Source organism: Danio aesculapii, chromosome 20, assembly GCF_903798145.1.
Source record: "Danio aesculapii chromosome 20, fDanAes4.1, whole genome shotgun sequence".
Classification (NCBI taxonomy): Eukaryota; Metazoa; Chordata; class Actinopteri; order Cypriniformes; family Danionidae; genus Danio; species Danio aesculapii.
The window spans coordinates 1,930,234-1,948,519 of NC_079454.1; the positions used below are offsets into that span (position 1 = coordinate 1,930,234).

Here is an 18,286-nt window from a genome sequence, read left to right on the forward strand (position 1 = left end):
AAGGTTTCTGGTACGAGTCCTGGCTGGATCAGTTGGTGTTTCTCTGTGGAGTTTGCATGTTCTCCCCATGTTGGCGTGGGTTTCGTCCAGGTGCTCTGGTTCACCCCCAGTCCAAACATGCGCTATAGGGGAATTGAAGTAAATTGGCTGTAGTGTATGTGTATGGGTGTTTTCCAGTACTGGTTATGGCTGGAAGGACTTCCGCTGTCAAACATATGCTGCGATAGTTGGCGGTTCATTGCGCTGTAGCAATCCCTGATAAAGAGACTAAAGCCTATGGAAAATCAATAATTTTCAAATGTGGTTTCTGATATATTGATCAAACGCATGTAGTCAGTGTTACAGTCCACGATTTAATTTCATTTCTATAATTTTATTGTTTTTGTCAGGAGCAGCTGTACAATTGTTGAAATATCACTGTAAATTTATGAATTTAAGCACTTTTAAGAAGCTGTGTTGGTGTTTAAGTAGATTCCAGAGCTTGAACGTGTCTGAAATTGAAGTATATTCATGTGAACTCTGTAGGAATTGTGAAATGTAATGTTTTATTTCTCGATCTCATAACTCTGGAGAGAGAAGAGCATGAAGACACCACACACGGTTTCCTTTTACAAAAATTTATTTGCAGGAATGCAAAAAACACTTGTTATGCAGCAGTACTTTAAAACACCATTTTTCATTAAAAATGGCCTGACGGTGATACAGAAATAATTGGAAGTCAGTCATATTCAAAATCCAGTCAATACTTTAAAGAGCCAACAACAAAAACAAAATGAGAGAAACCGAACATCAACAGAATCCCTTTAAAATCGTATATAAACCCTGTACGAGCACACGAGAGAGAACCAAAGTTACCGATAACATGCCCAAACGATGCATATATCTCAATACCCCGTGGCATTAAATGCGCGGGAAAAGGCAGCTACGGTGTGCCCAGTTCATTGACATCATACATCCCCGAGCACAGACTGATCCAGGATCAGCGGCAGGGATGGAGACAAAGCTCAAGTGCGCAAAAATCGATGATCTCCATCAGCCAGAGGAGAACGAGGAAGCACCGCTAAGATCTCAAACTTACCTTAAAAAAAAAAAAGCCAATAGTGCGCACAATAAGGGATGGTGTTGGTTTCACGAAAATCAAAAACGGATCAGGCAGCCGTCAAAGGGAGGCTCTGGAAATTAAATGCTATTCATTTGGGGTGAGGACCCAAGCTCCTCAGTTGCTCGTTTTCCTCAGCGATTGAGATTAAACCCTCATCGTGAGCTGAGAACGCAGCGCAGGCTTCTTTAGACTCATCACATGAGTGTCATTCACATGCCCAGTCTGACTGTTCAGCATTTGTCTTTGTACAAAAGGACTATATACACTAGGTACATTGGCTCTGATGTTGCCCTTGTGCATAAGTTGAATATAAAAAGCCCTGCTTGCATTAAGTCTCCATATGTACAGTACAGATAGGGCAGTTTCAGCCTCCAGGATGAGGTAGTTAACCAACCCTTTCCAAAAAAAAAAATAAACAAAACAGTTCCCAAAAGAACCATTTAAACCTGGAATGCCTGGTCACATCACGCCAGGTCGCAACAAACTGAAGAGGATGGTAAAAACAACAAAAACACGCAAGACTCAAATACACAAGCTTAACACGATCGTCCTCATGATAAGCCGCACTTTAAAATATACAACAGCATCAAAACAAAAGCTCCTCCAAACCACTTCAAAACATCTACAAAGTGCAAAAGACATGTAACGTTAAGGATAAAACTCCTTTGGGCTACTCCCACCTCCAGAAGTAACTGTAAAAATGGCATTTCTCTTGTTACGTTTTGCTTGGGTTCATCATCATGACACAAGGGTTCATTCTTACGTAATTGTTCAAATAAAAATTAAATACAAAAAGATACATGAAGAAGAAGAGGAGTCCAAACGGGTCTAATTGCGTTGATCTCGGAGGCAGACGGGGAGAGGATTTGCTTCCGTAAGGCAGGAACGGAGAGTTGCGCCATGGATCGGACCTTACCGTCACATCCGCAGACTGCGGCCGGGCCGGCGTGAGCCCACTGATCTAGAGTCAGTCTTCACTGGGACATGTCAGGACCAGCCTCCAGCCCCTTGCCCTGCTAGCCAGGTAACAAAAGGAACACAAATTAGAGGAGCGTTAACAATGAGTACAACACAGAGGAAATGAAAACACACACACACACACTCAAAAATAAAGGACGATGTCAAAGAGTCACAGAAAGAAAGCAAAAGGCATTCTCTATGTATACCCTACGAGTTCTGGCATGCACGAGTGAGTGTGTCTATGAAGACTACAGGAATTGGGTGATTTGAAGAGTCATGATTGGTTACAGAGATATACACACACACTAGTGTCGTCAAAAGTGTAGAGTTCGGTACTGAAATTTTACAATCGACCTGCTAACATTTGAGCACGTTCTTAAACACCGCTGATTGGCCATGGTGTTCACATGCTCAACAGAGATGACTGTGATTGGTTGAGAGTAACATCAATTTTAGATCTCCATTTCAGATTGTTTTAAAAGTCGTGTAGATCGGTTGATCCTTCAGCGGATGGCTTGTATGTCAACTCAAGACAGATCAGCTGATCGACATGACTTTGAAACACTCCAGTGTTTGTGTCCGCACTTTAAAACTGATGAATTAATGATCCTCGCAGCCAATCACAGTAATTTCTGTTGAGCATGTGAACACCATGGCCAATCAGCGGTGTTCGAGAGCATGCTCAAGTGTTTAACTTCACCACCAAACTCGACACTTTTGACAACACTACTAGTACTACTACACATACACACAGAGGAAAAGCAAGAGAGTCATGCATGGGAGCTTCCCACCGTTGCTCAAATTTGGGACAAACGTGCAAAAGGGCAAAGAGAGTTAGAGCTTCCAGCGACAACGACGCCTCGTCTGGACGCGCTGCTTTGCGTCAAATTGTGCTTTTCTGTGGCTCTCATCGAGTTTAGCCTCTGTCCTCGTGTGGAGTTTCTCTAACAAAACCCCAGTGAAGCCAAAACACACTCGGGGAACCCCCGGAGAGAGGTTTTGATATGAAATCGTAGTAAAGAAAAGCCTCTCAGTTGGAGGAGATATCGTGTGAAATGGGGAATGCGTGTTTACACAAAGCTTGAGTGGAGAGAGCGGATGCGGACTTCAGCTTGGTGAGATATATATTAATTTGAAGGCATGCAGAGTGAGGTAGCAGCACATGTCTACAGGCAAACCTTTAGTCCTTTTCCTTCCACAAGGAGCCATAAATTTGTAGGCAATTTGAAGAGAGAATTTGCCGAAACATGAATTTGAAACACAATTTGAGTTTTTGTACACTGGTGCGTGTATGTTTATTCAAGCAGACAAACAGCAAAGAATACAAGCCAAAATGTAAAGCCAAAAATTAGGATCAAAGTCCTTTTTTCTTTTCTTTTTTTTTCTTTAAATGGTTTCCCCAAAAAAACAAGACAAGCTACTTGATTAGCATTATCTCTCATTACATACAAATAGCAATTTAATATCTTTTTTTTTTCTTTGTAGAATACAAGTTTAGGAGACAGTGACTTTTTTTTTTTTTTCCTTTTCATTTTTTTTTTGTTGTTGCTGTTACCTACTTAAGACATGAAGAGCAAAACTTCCTATGAACATACATGGTACTATATAGCCAAATAGACAGGTTGAGCACAAAACTGCAAATTTAAAAATTTCAATCCCGATTTTAAAAAGTAGGAAACGACTTCCAAACAAAACATAAAACAAAAACAGTTCGGCAGAAGCAGGTGGGAGTGACTAATGATCGAGTCCAAGCGGATTCTTAAAATATGTACAAGAAAACCCGCCGGGGAGAGGAGAGAGGCAACCGTTAATGGATTTGAGGGCCAATCAAGTCTCTATAAAAAGTGGGGGGAGGGGGGGTTTCTTTCTTTTTTTTTTCTTACTGAAAACACAGAGCCCTACATATTCTCTACTTCCACTGTTGCCCAAAAGAATCCTGATAAAACTCCTGGTTGTCAGATTTGTAACCATAGTTACCAGAATGATCGCCACCTTGCAAGGGTTGCTGTGCAATGGGTTGCGAGCCCCAGTTCTGATTAATGGTCTGGCGCCGTTTGGAATCTGGCTGGTTGTAGCCATCGGCTTTGCGCTTGCCTCCTACATTTCCACCGCGTCCACCCCGAGCACCACGTACCCCGCGCCCTCTCGGCAGAACACCGCCTCTGGCTCCTCCGCGCATTCCCCTGCTGGCTCCCGGCCCGGCCCCGGCACCTCCGCGCTGCGGGAAGCCTGCCCTGCCCCGTGGAGCGCTGGCCCCTCTGCCACGCGCAGGGGATGTCCCACCTCTGGCACTGCCGCGGCCCCCTCGGCCTCGAGCGGGCGCCTGGAAATCATCGTAGCCGAAGTACGGGTCATCGTAGCCACCCCTGTAGTTATGGTAATCGTAACCATAGTAATCGTAGTAATCTTCATAGCCGTAATAGTCTGGCGGGTAGGAGTAACCGCCACGGCTGGCACCCCTGCCACGGCCCCTGGCAGGAGGCGGCATTTGAGGAGGCCCATAGTAGTAGTAATCGTCATACCTGGGAGAGAACAGCAGCAGATTATATACACATACAGCAATACAAGCGGCTACAATATATAAAAGTGAAGCCATTCATTTCAGGAATAGAGCGGTTTGCGCTCATGTAAATTAGGTGTGATCAGTCCTACCCAATGTGTCCTACACACAATGCTATGCAAGTTTTTTCCTAAGCATCTACAGCGATGCACAAAATTTATATTTTAGAAACGGTGTCCATTTCTGCATCGTGAGGACTGAACAACAGCATAAACCTCTATTATAAGGAACACCTCAGGTGCTTATGTGCTTTATCCAGTATTAAATGCTGCTAGCAAGAGTTTGAACACCAGTTTACATTGTATTAAATACATATACACAGCTATACAACTAGCAAGAAGTTCATCTCAGATCTCGAAAATTAAATCACTAAACATGTCAGAACTGAGACTCAACAAATATCAGTCACTCATGTACTTCATTATGTTAGAGGTTTAACATGTATTAGTTGGATTATAAATTTGTCTATTTGTTTGGGTGTGCAGTGCACTTTTCACAGGGCTCATACACATTTTTACTACTAAAATTAAGACTTTTCCATGATTTTTCCAAGACTTGTGCAGATTTTCATGACCTAATGTTTCATGCAATGTCTACATATGCATGGTTCAGAAAAATGCATGTTCAAATTTATTACAGCATATCGTAAAACACAATCTATTTAGTTTCAATTTATAATTATACCCATGTTAAATTGATTTAGATAATGCTTACACCACACTAATAAATGGGAGTGTATGTGATTGGCCAAGGTAGTAAAAGTAGTAGATAACCTATATTCAAGTATACAGATATCTGCTTTCCATGACTTTTCCAAAACTTTGTGGGTTTTTCTGTTTTTCCAAAACTTATCCAAGCCTGGAAAGTGGCATGTCAAAATTACCGTATGAACCCTGTATTCAGCATGGCGTTTAAACATTTGTTGCCGTGTCCAGTGCGGAAAAACTGTTAAAGTGCTGGAATCTTGTCATGTTGTGACTAGACAAAGGGATAGTTCACCTAAAAGTGAAAATGCACAAAACTCACATTTGTGTCTTCGCTGCTTGACGCTGCGCCTTCCTCTCCTTGCGCTTCTGATCGGGGGGCTTGGCAAACACGATCTCAATGTGCTCTCCCTCCAGATCTTTACCATTCATTTCAGTCAGCGCCTGTGAACATCCACACCGTCAGACACCGCAATCAAGTACACACTTTCCTCCTTAACCCTTCCAGAGTTCTCATACCTTCACCGCTCCGTCTCTGTCGTTGAAGTGGACGAAGGCGTAGTCTTTCAGTTTCTTCACTCGCTCCAGGTTGCCAAACTGGCCAAAGGCTTTTTCAAGTATTTCCTCAGTGACGCTGTTGGCCAGGTTCCTGACAAACAACACTTTGACCTAGGAGTAAATGAGATGACGTGAGCTTCCAAGAGACCACACACACTTAAAGTAGTGTAAAATTCTGCACATTTTATTTCAGTATGATGTCAGAACCCTGCAAATGGTGTAAAAACCTGTGGATTACCTTGCACATATTGATTGCTCACCTAAAGAGCAATGTGAGCTAGCAAAATAAACACTGTAAACTTTGTTTACCAGCAGTCAGGTACTTCAGAACAGTGCATGCAACTAATCAGCTGAACTTCCCGACAGGAGAAATCTGGGATCTAATGAGAATGTGGTTCCTCAAAGCTTTGATTACAGCACAGACACTGGTTTTTCATTCTCTGTGGATGAGGTTCTGCCATACCTTTGCCATGACCTCTGGGTCGGGATCCTCGATCGGGTCAGCCCACTCCACTGTGACCAGATTGCCCCACACCTTCACCTTCCCGCTCATCAGCCGACGGCGAGCCTGCGCTGCAGTCTTGTGGTCCTCGTACTCCAGAAAGCAGAAGCCTCGGTTCTTCTTCTTATCATCCGGCTGATGGTAAAGGATCACGTCCGTAAGACCCTCTAACAAAAGAAACAACAAATATATCCTAAAGCAATGAAACTAGGGCAATGTGATCATTCGCAATAGTCAAACTGCAGGATGAACGCAATGCTGAATCTGTATTATGATGATCTGTTTTTGATGTCTGTGATTGTAGAATGTTTTTAAAAGGCATAAGAAATTGGACTAATAAAATTGAACGAAATTGTTTATCAGGAAAATCGTAAAATATTTTAATTGAATCTTTTTCTTGATTGTATTTATAGGTTGTATGGAAATGCACTACTTCTACAAAAATCATCCCAACTGAGAGTAGACAGACGAGCACAAGGAATTCAGCTTCATTTCAAAGCAAAGCTCACCTGTGACTTTGGAGAACTCCTCGACAATCTGCTCTTTTGTCTTGCTCTTGGGAATGGAGCCCACAAAGAGTCTGTTGTTAGCCACAGATATACACACGCCAATGTGTTTGCCCGGGCGAATTTCATGATTGTTACACTGAGAGAAGAGGAAAAACAAGGATTTAGTGCTGGAACCACCAATGAACCTTTGAATGTTTCACTTGAAAAGCAACACTACCACTTTCGGGAGAGCATCAGAAACAGGCATAGTTCACACCAAAACTGAAATTTCAGAGCTCTTTTACCTTTTATTAAACGATTACTCCACTTTTCCTTCATCTGTTAGACACAATAATAGGTTTTGAAGATAGCTAGAAACCTGTAACCATTGACTTCTATAGCATTTGCTTTTCCTACTATTGAGGTCAATGGTTAGAGGTTCTGCTTTCATCAAAATACCTTGTGTTCAACAGAAGAAAAACTCAAGTTTGGAACCACTTGAGGGTTATAGAGTCATTTTTGGTGTACTATGCCTTTAATTGTACCCATGTAAATATAAAATAGTTTGATTTATACATTCAAGAATTTATTCGTTTGTATGCATGCATGTTTTAATGCCACACCAGCAACATTGGCTATACTCGTGGCAACACCAAGTATTTAATATATTATTGACCATCACAACTGTTAATTATTCATGCATTGTACAAAAACAACACTAATAAGTCATAAGATCTTCCAATTAGATCAATGATAACTCTAAACTTCCCATAATATAACAATTAAAACATCTTTGAGTCACAATATTCTTACACAAGTTACAAAAAAGGTTTCTCTTAAAGTAAATACAAATGTGCAAGTCTTCAGTGGTCAATTCTAAATATCCCAAATGTAGATTTATGCAACGCTGTACACAAACGTGTCTGTGTGCATCCTATTATTCATTACATACACTTCACTAAACATGTACACATAAAAGGTTAACCATGTCTGTATATAATAACTTGTATTTGATTGTAACTAAACTAATATGATTGCATGGCAATAATGTGTAAAGCTGCTTTGAAACGATTATTGTAAAAAGCACTATAGAAATAAACTGGAGTTGAATTACCAGCTTGACAGCCTCCTGTGCAGCCTCTTTAGTGCAGAAAGTGAGAAAAGCGTAGCCCCTGTTCAGGCCACTCAGAGGATCCATCATCAGACGCAGGTCCCAGATCGGCCCTGCCTTCTCAAACTGAGGCACGAGTTCGTCTTCAAACAGGTCCCTCGGGATCTTCCCAACAAAGATCTGCAGGACGGAGGGGAAACAGAGCGGTCAGTGAGCCTTTAAAAAGACAGGCTGGGGCTGATGCAACTATCTAAACTCACTCAAAAAGATGCATGTTTTCAGCCTGGATGTAAATAATTGCACCTTTTTTATATGTTTTTCCTTAATGTTTTTTTAAACATTTTACACGTTGCTTTTCATTTCAGAAATACAGTTTTGATGTAGTGTTTATTTTTTTAGGTCCAGAGGACACCTTTTAAAACATTTCGCTTAAAACGTTTCCTGAATAAAAACACTCAAAGAATTAAAATATATTTTAAAGAACTATATTATATATACACATAATAAATAAATAAATAAATAAATAAATATATATATATATATATATATATATATATATATATATATATATATATATATATATATATATATATATATATATATATATATATATATATATATATATATATATAAAAAAAATTAAATTAAAATATTCTTACACTAGTAACATGTTTTTCTTCCCTTATATATATATATATATATATATATATATATATATATATATATAAAAATTAAATCAAAATATTCTTACACTCGTAACATGTTTTTCTTCCCTTATTTATTTATTTATTTATTTATTTATATATATATATATATATATATATATATATATATATATATATATATATATATATATATATATATATATATATATATATATATATATATATATATATATATATATGAAGATTATAGAGTGACTAAATATTACTAAAAACTTATTAACATTACTGAAAGAACATTGTGCCTGCTTAGTCTGCAGTTCTCATATTAAAGCCTGTTAAAAAAATAATAAAATTATGTTTTACACAATTCCACACACATTTTAACTTCTATGGGCTTTTATATAAACCACAACTAGTCTTTCAAATATGGAGATCATATCCTCAATTTTTATTTAATCAGATCAACAAGGATTATAATCATGCAAAAATAAAAAAAAATCAATCATTCAAAGTAAATAGAAAGATAAGATTTTGAACGTTAACATGCGGAAAGGCTGTCGAGTCAGATCTTAGCGGTAAACTGTCAGCGTAACAACGTTACTCCAGAACAGTGTACATCAATTCATCATTCAGACAGCCTTTAAGACACCCAATCTTGCCCTAAATAATTCTGAGTCGCTTGCAGTCGGGTGGTGAGTTACCTCTGTCCCCACGGTGGGCTGAGCGCCTGTGTAGACGGACTCTGGCGGCGGGCCACCATACTTGCGCTGACCTGTGGTGACATCAAGGGTGTAGCCGGTTCTCTCAAGCAAAATCTGAAACGCACGAACAAACCAATGAAACACAGACTCCCGTTTCACTTAACCCTTCAAGTGATGTTTTCAGGTATTGGGTTAGAGATGGTAAATCAGATTATACTTTATTTTGTGTCAGAAAACAGTTAATATATTAATAGGCAGGTAATAAACCAGTAATAAATGGCGTGAACTTAAGTCTTACACAAAAAAAACTTAAATGCAATGTAAAACGACCAAAACACACCTTAATTTTTGCCTCATCTGGTCCTTTAGTAGATTCTACAACTTTGGTCCCCTGTTTCTCTCTCTGCCTGTAGGTCTTCATCACTCCACAGAGAAAGGCACTTTTGTTCTGGTTTAGATCAGGAGAGCGTTAATAAAACATCTCCATTTTGCACTTAAAAAAAAACAGGTTGTGAGCACTTACTTGCACATGGGATAGATCGCTCTCTTTGAATTGGATGAGAACTTGCAGTGCACCTTCTTCATTGAACTCTTTCAGTGCTTCGATGGCCCTCTCATCCAGGTCACTGTGTGCCACCAGGCCTACAGGAACAAAACCAGGCACAACTTAGCGCTGCCAAGTGATGTCCCGATCGGCAGGAGGCTTTACAGCCCGTCCAGTCAGACTCTTTAATTGTACATCAGCGCAACTCAGAGAGAGAGTTCATGCGTATCATCATTTGGAGCGGGCATCAATGCAGACCTCAGGAATAGCAGCGTTGCTAATTCTACAGGCACTTGTTTGATTACGGACTCAAAGTGTTTATTCTGCATCTTGCTGTCTGAACCTCTGTGATAGAGGTTTACAGGTTCTCCACAACTATAGGTATCAGTGACAAAATCTGCATAAACAGCCTGCACTAACATCCATGGACAAAGTGCATTAGTGCCACCAAAAATGGTTTCTCAGTTGTTTTCCCATGGGCACTTCTAAATGAGCAAATGTGTAAATATAAATAAGGTGATTCAAAAAGAATCACAAGTTTGATAACCTGTATTTAAATCAAAGAAAAATGACAACAGCGCTCCTAGTGACCGAATGAAACTTCAGAGCTTCCTTAAATCGATGACAGAAAGAGCTTAGCTCTCCTTTTCTTCTTTGCAGACTTCTAGATTACTAACCACCCTTTATGCATGCATGCATGCATGTACACATATGAAGACTTTCAATGCAAAAACTTTAAGTGCCATTTGAAATTCACTAAAATGTGCATTTTTCCTGTTTCAGTTTTATGGCAAATAATAGGTTGTTCTCATTCCCTTTAAAGTAAAATAACGAACATATATAGGAGACTAATCTTAAAAAAAAAAGTTCAGATGGCACTTACTAGTCCTATTAAATTCATTTTTATATTTCTTTAATTTCTGTTTAATAGAGGGAAGATTCAACATTTGTAGACAAGTTAATAACTGATTTATTTTATCTGTCATGTTGACAGTACACAATTTTAACTAGATTTTTCAAGACACTTAGCTTAAAGTGACATTTAAAGGCTTAACCATGTTAATTAGGCAATTTAAGGTAATTAGGCAAGTCATTGTATAACAGTAGTTTATCCTGCAGACAACTGAATAAATATTTCTTAAAGGGGCTAATAATATTGACCTTAAAATGGCTTTAAAGCTAATTACTCTCCAGAAGAACAATTATAGGAAATACTGCGGAAAAAAAAATCCTGAATCTGTTTAACATCACTTAGGAAATATATTAGGGGAAAAAATAAATAAAAAATAAATACAGGAGGGCTAAAAGTCGACTTTAACTGTACACACACTTGTTTGTGCCATGTGCATAAACCCCTTTGCTAACGATTAAAGTTTGTAATGTGATTCTTCACAAAGCTGGTTTGATTGGTTGATGGCTTGCAACACGAACCAACCCTTTTCAAAATCCCTACACACACAAAAAAAAAAACACTTCCTGCAGCAGGGCTGCTAAAAGTGGGCGGGCACTAATGCACTTTCCGGCAGCTCGTCATTCATACAGTAGTAATGATTATCCCGGAGCAGCGAGGCCCTCTCACCCCCGCTGTAATTAGCATCTGTTAGTGATAAGCCGTAGGGGGACATCACCTGTCTCCGCTCCAGACAGCTGCCTCTATTGTCCCGGCATATGCCCAGCTGGCCCGCGTCCTCCCCCCGGGACAGACCCCTCCCCACACCCTTTTAACAACGGAGAGCTAATCCCTAGAAAGGCCGCTCTCAGGATCGCAGCAGACACGCTCAATCCAGCCTTTATTTCCTGCGGCCCGGTGTGCCATTACAATTCAGCGTCACTTTAACGCTGCAGTACCCATTTTGCAATGAAACCACACAAAGTTGCCAATTACCTGCCAATTCCCTATACAAGAAAACATACAAGTACAGTTCAACATGCACTGAATGTGACAAGATGGATGAGTCAATTTAGAGGGTTCGAGTTTTGGCTTACCTGCTAGGTAAATTTCATCTAGCTTTTCAGCAACTTTTTGTGGTAAACCAGCTTCTAATAAAGTGTTGAAGTGGTCAGAATGGGTAACTGCAGCAGCCGTGTCCATTGGTTCTTCTGTACCATTCCCATTAATATGTTCTGTGGCCATGTCTCCAGAAATCTGTTCAAATGCAATGAGCCAAATTATTGCAGGTTTTGGTAGACAGTTACACAAATTATGTGGGCATTCAATTTCGTGTAGTATTTGCTTTAGTTTGGCTGCTTAAACCTGCATGCAACGAGGTTTCACTTTATCCAATACAGCTTCATACATGTGTAAAGCATCATAGCAAACCGCCCACAAAAATTAATTAACTACAGGCGGGCAGTGGATATCTCTCCCACCAAGCAGCCAATTTACTGTATCTACAACATGACTAAAGCAGTTCAGGAGCTCAAATGAGGGTTGTGTGCTGCTTATGTTCCTCATTTCAGCCATCTATATCTTTATAATGAAGCGCAGAACAGACAGACGCCATCGTTAAACTCTAGAAAGACTAGAGCACTAGCTGAAGGGGTGTTAAACATCACTGCTACACACAGTCCAAGCACAGCCTCCACACACATACAAAGGTAACTGTCTAAAACACAAACGCACATTAAACAACACGTCAAACACACTTTAAATAAGGATAGCCGTCTGAAATGGACAGAGAACGGTTTAGCGCACAGACATTAGAGAAGTGCAGCTATTTGAAACACATTGGAAGGGTATTACTAGAGTATTGTACGTGTCTGAAACACACGTTACATCAGAATAACTCTGAAACACGTTTCATTAGTTCAACTCTCTGGAACTCACACGTTACAGTAGTGTAATGAGCACGTTATATTAGTGTATCTCTCCAAAACATACACGTTAAATGGGAGTACTTCTAAATACCGCACAGGAACACGTTACCGTTACATTGGTGTAACTAAAACAAACGTTACATTAGTGTAACTGAAATACACACGTTACACCATTGTACGTTACACTAGTGCGAGCCCCTGAAACACACACAAGCTACATTAGTGTAACTCTCTGCAACACACACACACAGAGAGAGAGACAGAAAGCGCCGGGCTGGTGTGTGTGTGTGTGTGTGTCTATAGCGCGTGTTCGGCGCGGATCTCAGGCCTTCCTCAGCCTCAAGCCGAGAAAAGCACGATTCAATCAGATGCTAGATAAATCCACACGCGGTGCAAAATACACCATTCTACAAATTTCCAGAGTAATATTGAAAGTAATTATCTAAAACTATTTCAGCGTGTAAACGCGATTCGGGCGCGCATTTCGGTCAGTGTAGCTGCATTAGCATTAGCCCGCTAGCCCTGCAGCGTGACACACAAACACGATTAAATCAAATTATTTTATTCTGTGGGCAGACACACGCTTAAAATACACATAAATAATCTGCATTTGTGCGTGTATTTCAGCGTTTATGGTGTTTTTAAGACCCGTTGGTGCCGCTGACCGTGTCCGGCGAACCCCTCCCTCCCCCCGCGCCGCACATTGTTTCCAAACACCGGTAAAACGAATCCCTCTGTCTTGAGAAACGATCCGAAAAGCGGTGCAAAGAGGTCGTATGCTCACCTGGCGATGTTGAGCGGCTGTTTTCGGGTCTGTCTGGGCTAATTCGGTGTTCTGGGGGCGGTGAGTGACTCCCCGGCGGAGCTCCGCTTGATTCCCAATAATGTAAAATGGCGGGCGGCGCTGCTCACGCGCGGTGCTCCTATCTACTGCTGCCGCGCGCGCACTCACAGCCACGCGCATCGACGGGGTTTCCGAAGCAGCGATCAGGGGCCGTGCGCGCGCAGGGCGGGGAGCGCGCGAGCTTGGGTAGAGTGGGTTCAATTTTTTTCGTAGCGTTTTTTTATTATGCCCGAATTATTTTGTTTATTTGATATTATATATATATATATACATACAAAATCAAATAGGCAAAATAATTATTCTTAAAAATGAAAAAGAACAAACAAAAAAGTAACAATTAAACGTAGGAGGTATTAAACGTTAGGCCACATATTAAGAAAGATAAATATATTCATTCATTCATTTCCGGCTTAGTCCCTTTATTAATCTGGGGTCGCCACAGCGGAATGATGCCAACTTATTCAGCATATGTTTTAAGCAGCAGATGCTCTTCCAGCTGCAACCCATCACTGGGAAACATCCATACACACTCATTCACACACTATACACTACGGAACATTTTAGCTTACCCAATTCCCCTATAGCGCATGTGTTTGGACTGTGGGGGAAACCGGAGCACCAGAAGTTTTCACACAGAACTTTAACTGGCCCAGCTGGGGCTCGAACCAGCGACCATCTTGGTGTGAGGTGGGTGCTGCGCCACCATGCTGCCCAAGATAAATGTAGAAGTCATCAAATAAAATAAAGAGCTGGATCAATATAAAGTACTGCTCAAATTCATTGATTAAAACAACAATCAGAGCTGTGGAGTTGTTTGAACATTTGTACTTAGAAATGTGAAATTTTGCAAGCAGCAAAACCAAGTTCACCAAAACGGTTTTTCTTTTAGGTTGTTCATGCAAACTTTCAACCATATGCTCTCAACGCGCTTCATATTAACACTGTAGAAACAATGGTGTCAATAGCAAATAAGCGAACTCTTCATATTTGTATAGGTATACACTAAACGGCCACTTTATTATTACTAGTACAGGATTGGAAATTCAAAACTGCTTTAATCTTTTGTGGCATAAATTTAACAAGATACTGGAAATATTCCTCTGAGATTTTGCTCCATATTGACATGATAGCATCACGCAGTTGCTGCAGATTTGTCGGCTGCACATCCATGAAGTCACTTAAAACACCTTTCTTCCCCATTCTGATGCTCGTTCACAACGGTAGCAATTATCCCCAATTGTATTTGTTAAAATAAACAAATAACTAATAATAGACCATTTGGTAACAAATACTACACTGCACTTAAAAAGTGGATTGTTGTGATCTTAAAACAAGTGTTCTTGTGGTAACGGCTCCAGACACCGTCCAGAGGAATATGTAAAGACATACAGCAAGGGAAATAAATATTGATGATATCACGTCTTTCTGTTGCTGGTGCTGTTGGCTTGAATTTTCCCCTGATGTTTGGAACAACCAAAGAAATATGCAAAGAAAACAAAACTAATTAGTTTACACATTGAGTTATGTGTAATAAAACAAATGACAGAGGGAAAGAGTATTGAACACATGAAGAAAGGTATGTGTAGGCAGTGAAAGCCCAGACAGCAGCTGAAATCTCTCAGTAGTTCTTCAGCAACCCTCTGCCCTTCCTCAGTGTAAATGAATATCAGCTGCTTCAGTCCAACATCTACATTAGCAGGAGGATGAAGATGAACCCAGGGTGGACATTTCATCAAGACAATGATTCAAAACACAGCCAAGGAGACTCTCAGATGCTTTCAGAGAAAGAAAATTAAGCTGTAGAATGGCCCAGCCAATCACCTGACTTCAATCCAATAGAAAATACAAAACAAAGCTCAACTTTGATAGACGAGACCCACAGAATTATCAAGATTTTGACACTCTGTTGAATTCTGTGAGGAACTCAAACCTGAACAATGCATGTGACTTCATAACGGATCACCCAAGATTTGGGCCTGTAGCTCTTATCTGTCCTGCAGGCTATTTGTGGCACGTATCGACAGTTGTTTGGGGAGATGACAAACCCAGCTCTCAACAGGTCGATTTTTAAAAAGTAAGATGAGAAATAGATTCATTATTGTGCTCTGTTGTCTAAGTCAGTGTTTCCCAACCCTGTTCCTGAAGGCACATCAACAGTACACATTTTCAATGTCTCCCTAATCAAACACACCTGAATCACCTAATTAGAACATAAGAAGAGACTCCAAAACCTAAAGTTAATTAGTCAGGTAAGGGAGACATCCAAAACATGTACTGTTGGTGTGCCTCCAGGAAAAGGGTTGGGAAACAATGGTCTAATTTAACTTCTATTAGCTAATGGGAATGCTTTTATTCATTCATTCTGGAAATTAATTCTGGAACCATACTGAAGAGTGTTCCTCTTGTTTCTTATCAAACCTGTTAATAATATCTAATCTAACCTTCATTTCATTCACAGTTCTTACAGACACCTGGCAAATAGACATTTTGTCTGGTGCTGGGAGACACATCCGAGTGGTGATACCCACATCAAGTACAGTTGGAAGAATCAGACAGAACTCCACCCCCCTGTTTCAAGTGTTCTTTAATACTTATAACATGTTTAAAATATGTAACTTATATAAACTACAAAACCATGATTTGTTCATGTCTTTGTCTGAGTAATTGTATTAACATCAGTTAAACACTTTTTCAATTCAATTCAATTCACCTTTATTTGTATAGCACTTATACAATGTAGATTGTGTCAAAGCAGCTTCACATAAAAGGTCACAGTAAATAGGAACAGTGTAGTTCAGTTTGTAGTGTTTAAGTTCAGTTCAGTCGAGCTCAGTTCAGTGTGGATTAATAATCACTACTGAGAGTCCAAATATTGAAGAGCAAATCCAACGATGCGCAGCTCTATAGATCCCGAACCATGCAAGCCAGTGGCGACAGCGGAGAGGGAAAAAAACTTCACTAAATGGTGAAGTGAAGAAAAAAAACCTTGAGAGAAACCAGGCTCAGTTGGGCACGATCATTTTAATTTCTCCGCTGGCCAAACGTCTTGTGCAGAGCTGCAGTCACAGTAGCTGCTCAGGATACGGCCTGGTCCAGGATATGGAAACCTTGGGATCATCTCGTCGTTGGTCTTGGATCGATTCTTCCTCCAAAACATCCAGGTAAAAATCAATGACATGCTACCTCCCAGCAGGCACACAACATCATAAGGCATTAATATTCGGTTAGATTAGATCGTGACGTCAGGTGACCAAAAATCAATGTCTAGCTAGCTTCTAAGGACAACGTTATTTTGACGTCCAGTAAAGTTGTCAAATGACATTGATATTTGGTTGATTTTAGGTTGTGTTGGAAAGTGACCAAAATCCAATGTCAAGCCAAGATCTTAAACCAACGTCATGTTGACGTCAAATACTGACATTTATTCGTCAGGTATGCCAACCAAAATCCAACATCTGATAGACGTCATAGTAGTAACATCCACATAACGTCAACATCATTAGACATTGATATTTTGGTTTATTTTAGATTGGATGTTGGACATTGATGTCAGCCTGACGTTGGGTTCTGACATTAACCCAATTTTCAATTACAAACAAATTGCAACGTCCCACAACATTGGGGTACAACGTCAATCTGACGTCATATTGACATCCTGTGCTTGCTGGGCTGATATACAGTCTACATTTCATAGTTTCACATTACATAGTCTACGTTTCTGTTCTGTTTGTGCAATTTGGCATGATAACACTATGCAGACAAAATAATGTATTCCATACCAATAACTAAGACATTGTAATGGACCTTCGCTAAATTGAAAGTAGACTTAGTGATTGGGGTAGATTGTGTGTGCAGCATGCGAATTTAAATGAGGTAATTCAAGATTAGATGATCTGATGATTAGCAGACTATCAGACACTTCATGCATTACAATGCGACATATGAGGACACAAAACCTTACACTGACACATATTAGCATTTGACTCAATGGTGTAACGGCTGATTGAGGAGCGCAATGAGGTTTTCTTCATAAACAGTGAATTGCCTCATTCTGTAACATACAGTTACTATCACAGTGGTGAGAGGTAGGAGACACTAAAACATAAAAGCCATTCAATAAAACATGCTAAAGAGCTGAGATGCATATTTTGATTTTCTCAGACACGTCAAGGTAAGTGTGCAAAGGTCATTTTCACACACTCACAGACACACATTTTAATTTGCTGTTATACTCCGTATAAAATCCCCAAAATTTTTTGCACAGGCCTATCTAAAGGGTTAATGGTGCCAACTGATGATCACCAGTAAAATTACGTTTACTTATTCCCAACCGGGAAAACCAGCTATAATCAATAATGCATGATTATATGGTGGTAAGGCTTTGCAATCAAAAAATGTGATAATAAAATAAAAAAATCCAAAGCTTTGCAGTCAAACATCCCCCCCCCCCCCCCCCCACCCCAGAAAACAGCCACCAACAGTAAATCAGGGAGAAAAAATGAAAATCTTAGAGGGATCACATGAATGCGACAGACGCTATGAGACTTTAGACTCCTTGGTAGAGCAACCGACTACCATGCAGGAGGTTGCCGGTTCAATCCCAGCTCCAAGTGGGTTGGGTGGTGTAGGACTGGCAGAATTACATTGGTGCCGTGACCAGGATGGGAGTGAGGATTAGGGGAGGGGTATAAAAGAGGCCAGCTAGTGCAATGCTGTGCAGGTAAACCTCT

At 40.2% G+C, this 18,286-nt stretch overlaps 1 protein-coding gene across 7 annotated transcripts; it reads right to left on the minus strand.

Moving 5' to 3' along the window:
* Nucleotides 1–601: 601 nt before the first annotated feature.
* On the minus strand, nucleotides 602–13,654 carry syncrip (synaptotagmin binding, cytoplasmic RNA interacting protein). Of its 7 annotated transcripts, none has more exons than XM_056480667.1 (12): nucleotides 13,497–13,654; nucleotides 11,882–12,041; nucleotides 9,875–9,993; nucleotides 9,692–9,799; nucleotides 9,352–9,465; nucleotides 7,989–8,165; nucleotides 6,896–7,031; nucleotides 6,348–6,553; nucleotides 5,846–5,995; nucleotides 5,649–5,770; nucleotides 4,197–4,584; nucleotides 602–2,115 (listed from the first exon to the last, which is right to left on the minus strand). In XM_056480667.1, the coding sequence occupies exons 2-12, from the start codon at nucleotides 12,027–12,029 to the stop codon at nucleotides 2,077–2,079; spliced, it is 1,707 nt and encodes a 568-aa protein (XP_056336642.1). In that variant the 5' UTR covers nucleotides 12,030–12,041; nucleotides 13,497–13,654; the 3' UTR covers nucleotides 602–2,076. The 7 variants fall into 7 exon arrangements, with proteins under 7 accessions (XP_056336642.1, XP_056336641.1, XP_056336640.1 ...); XM_056480666.1 differs by having other exon boundaries at nucleotides 602–2,118; XM_056480665.1 differs by having other exon boundaries at nucleotides 4,055–4,584.
* Nucleotides 13,655–18,286: the final 4,632 nt, after the last annotated feature.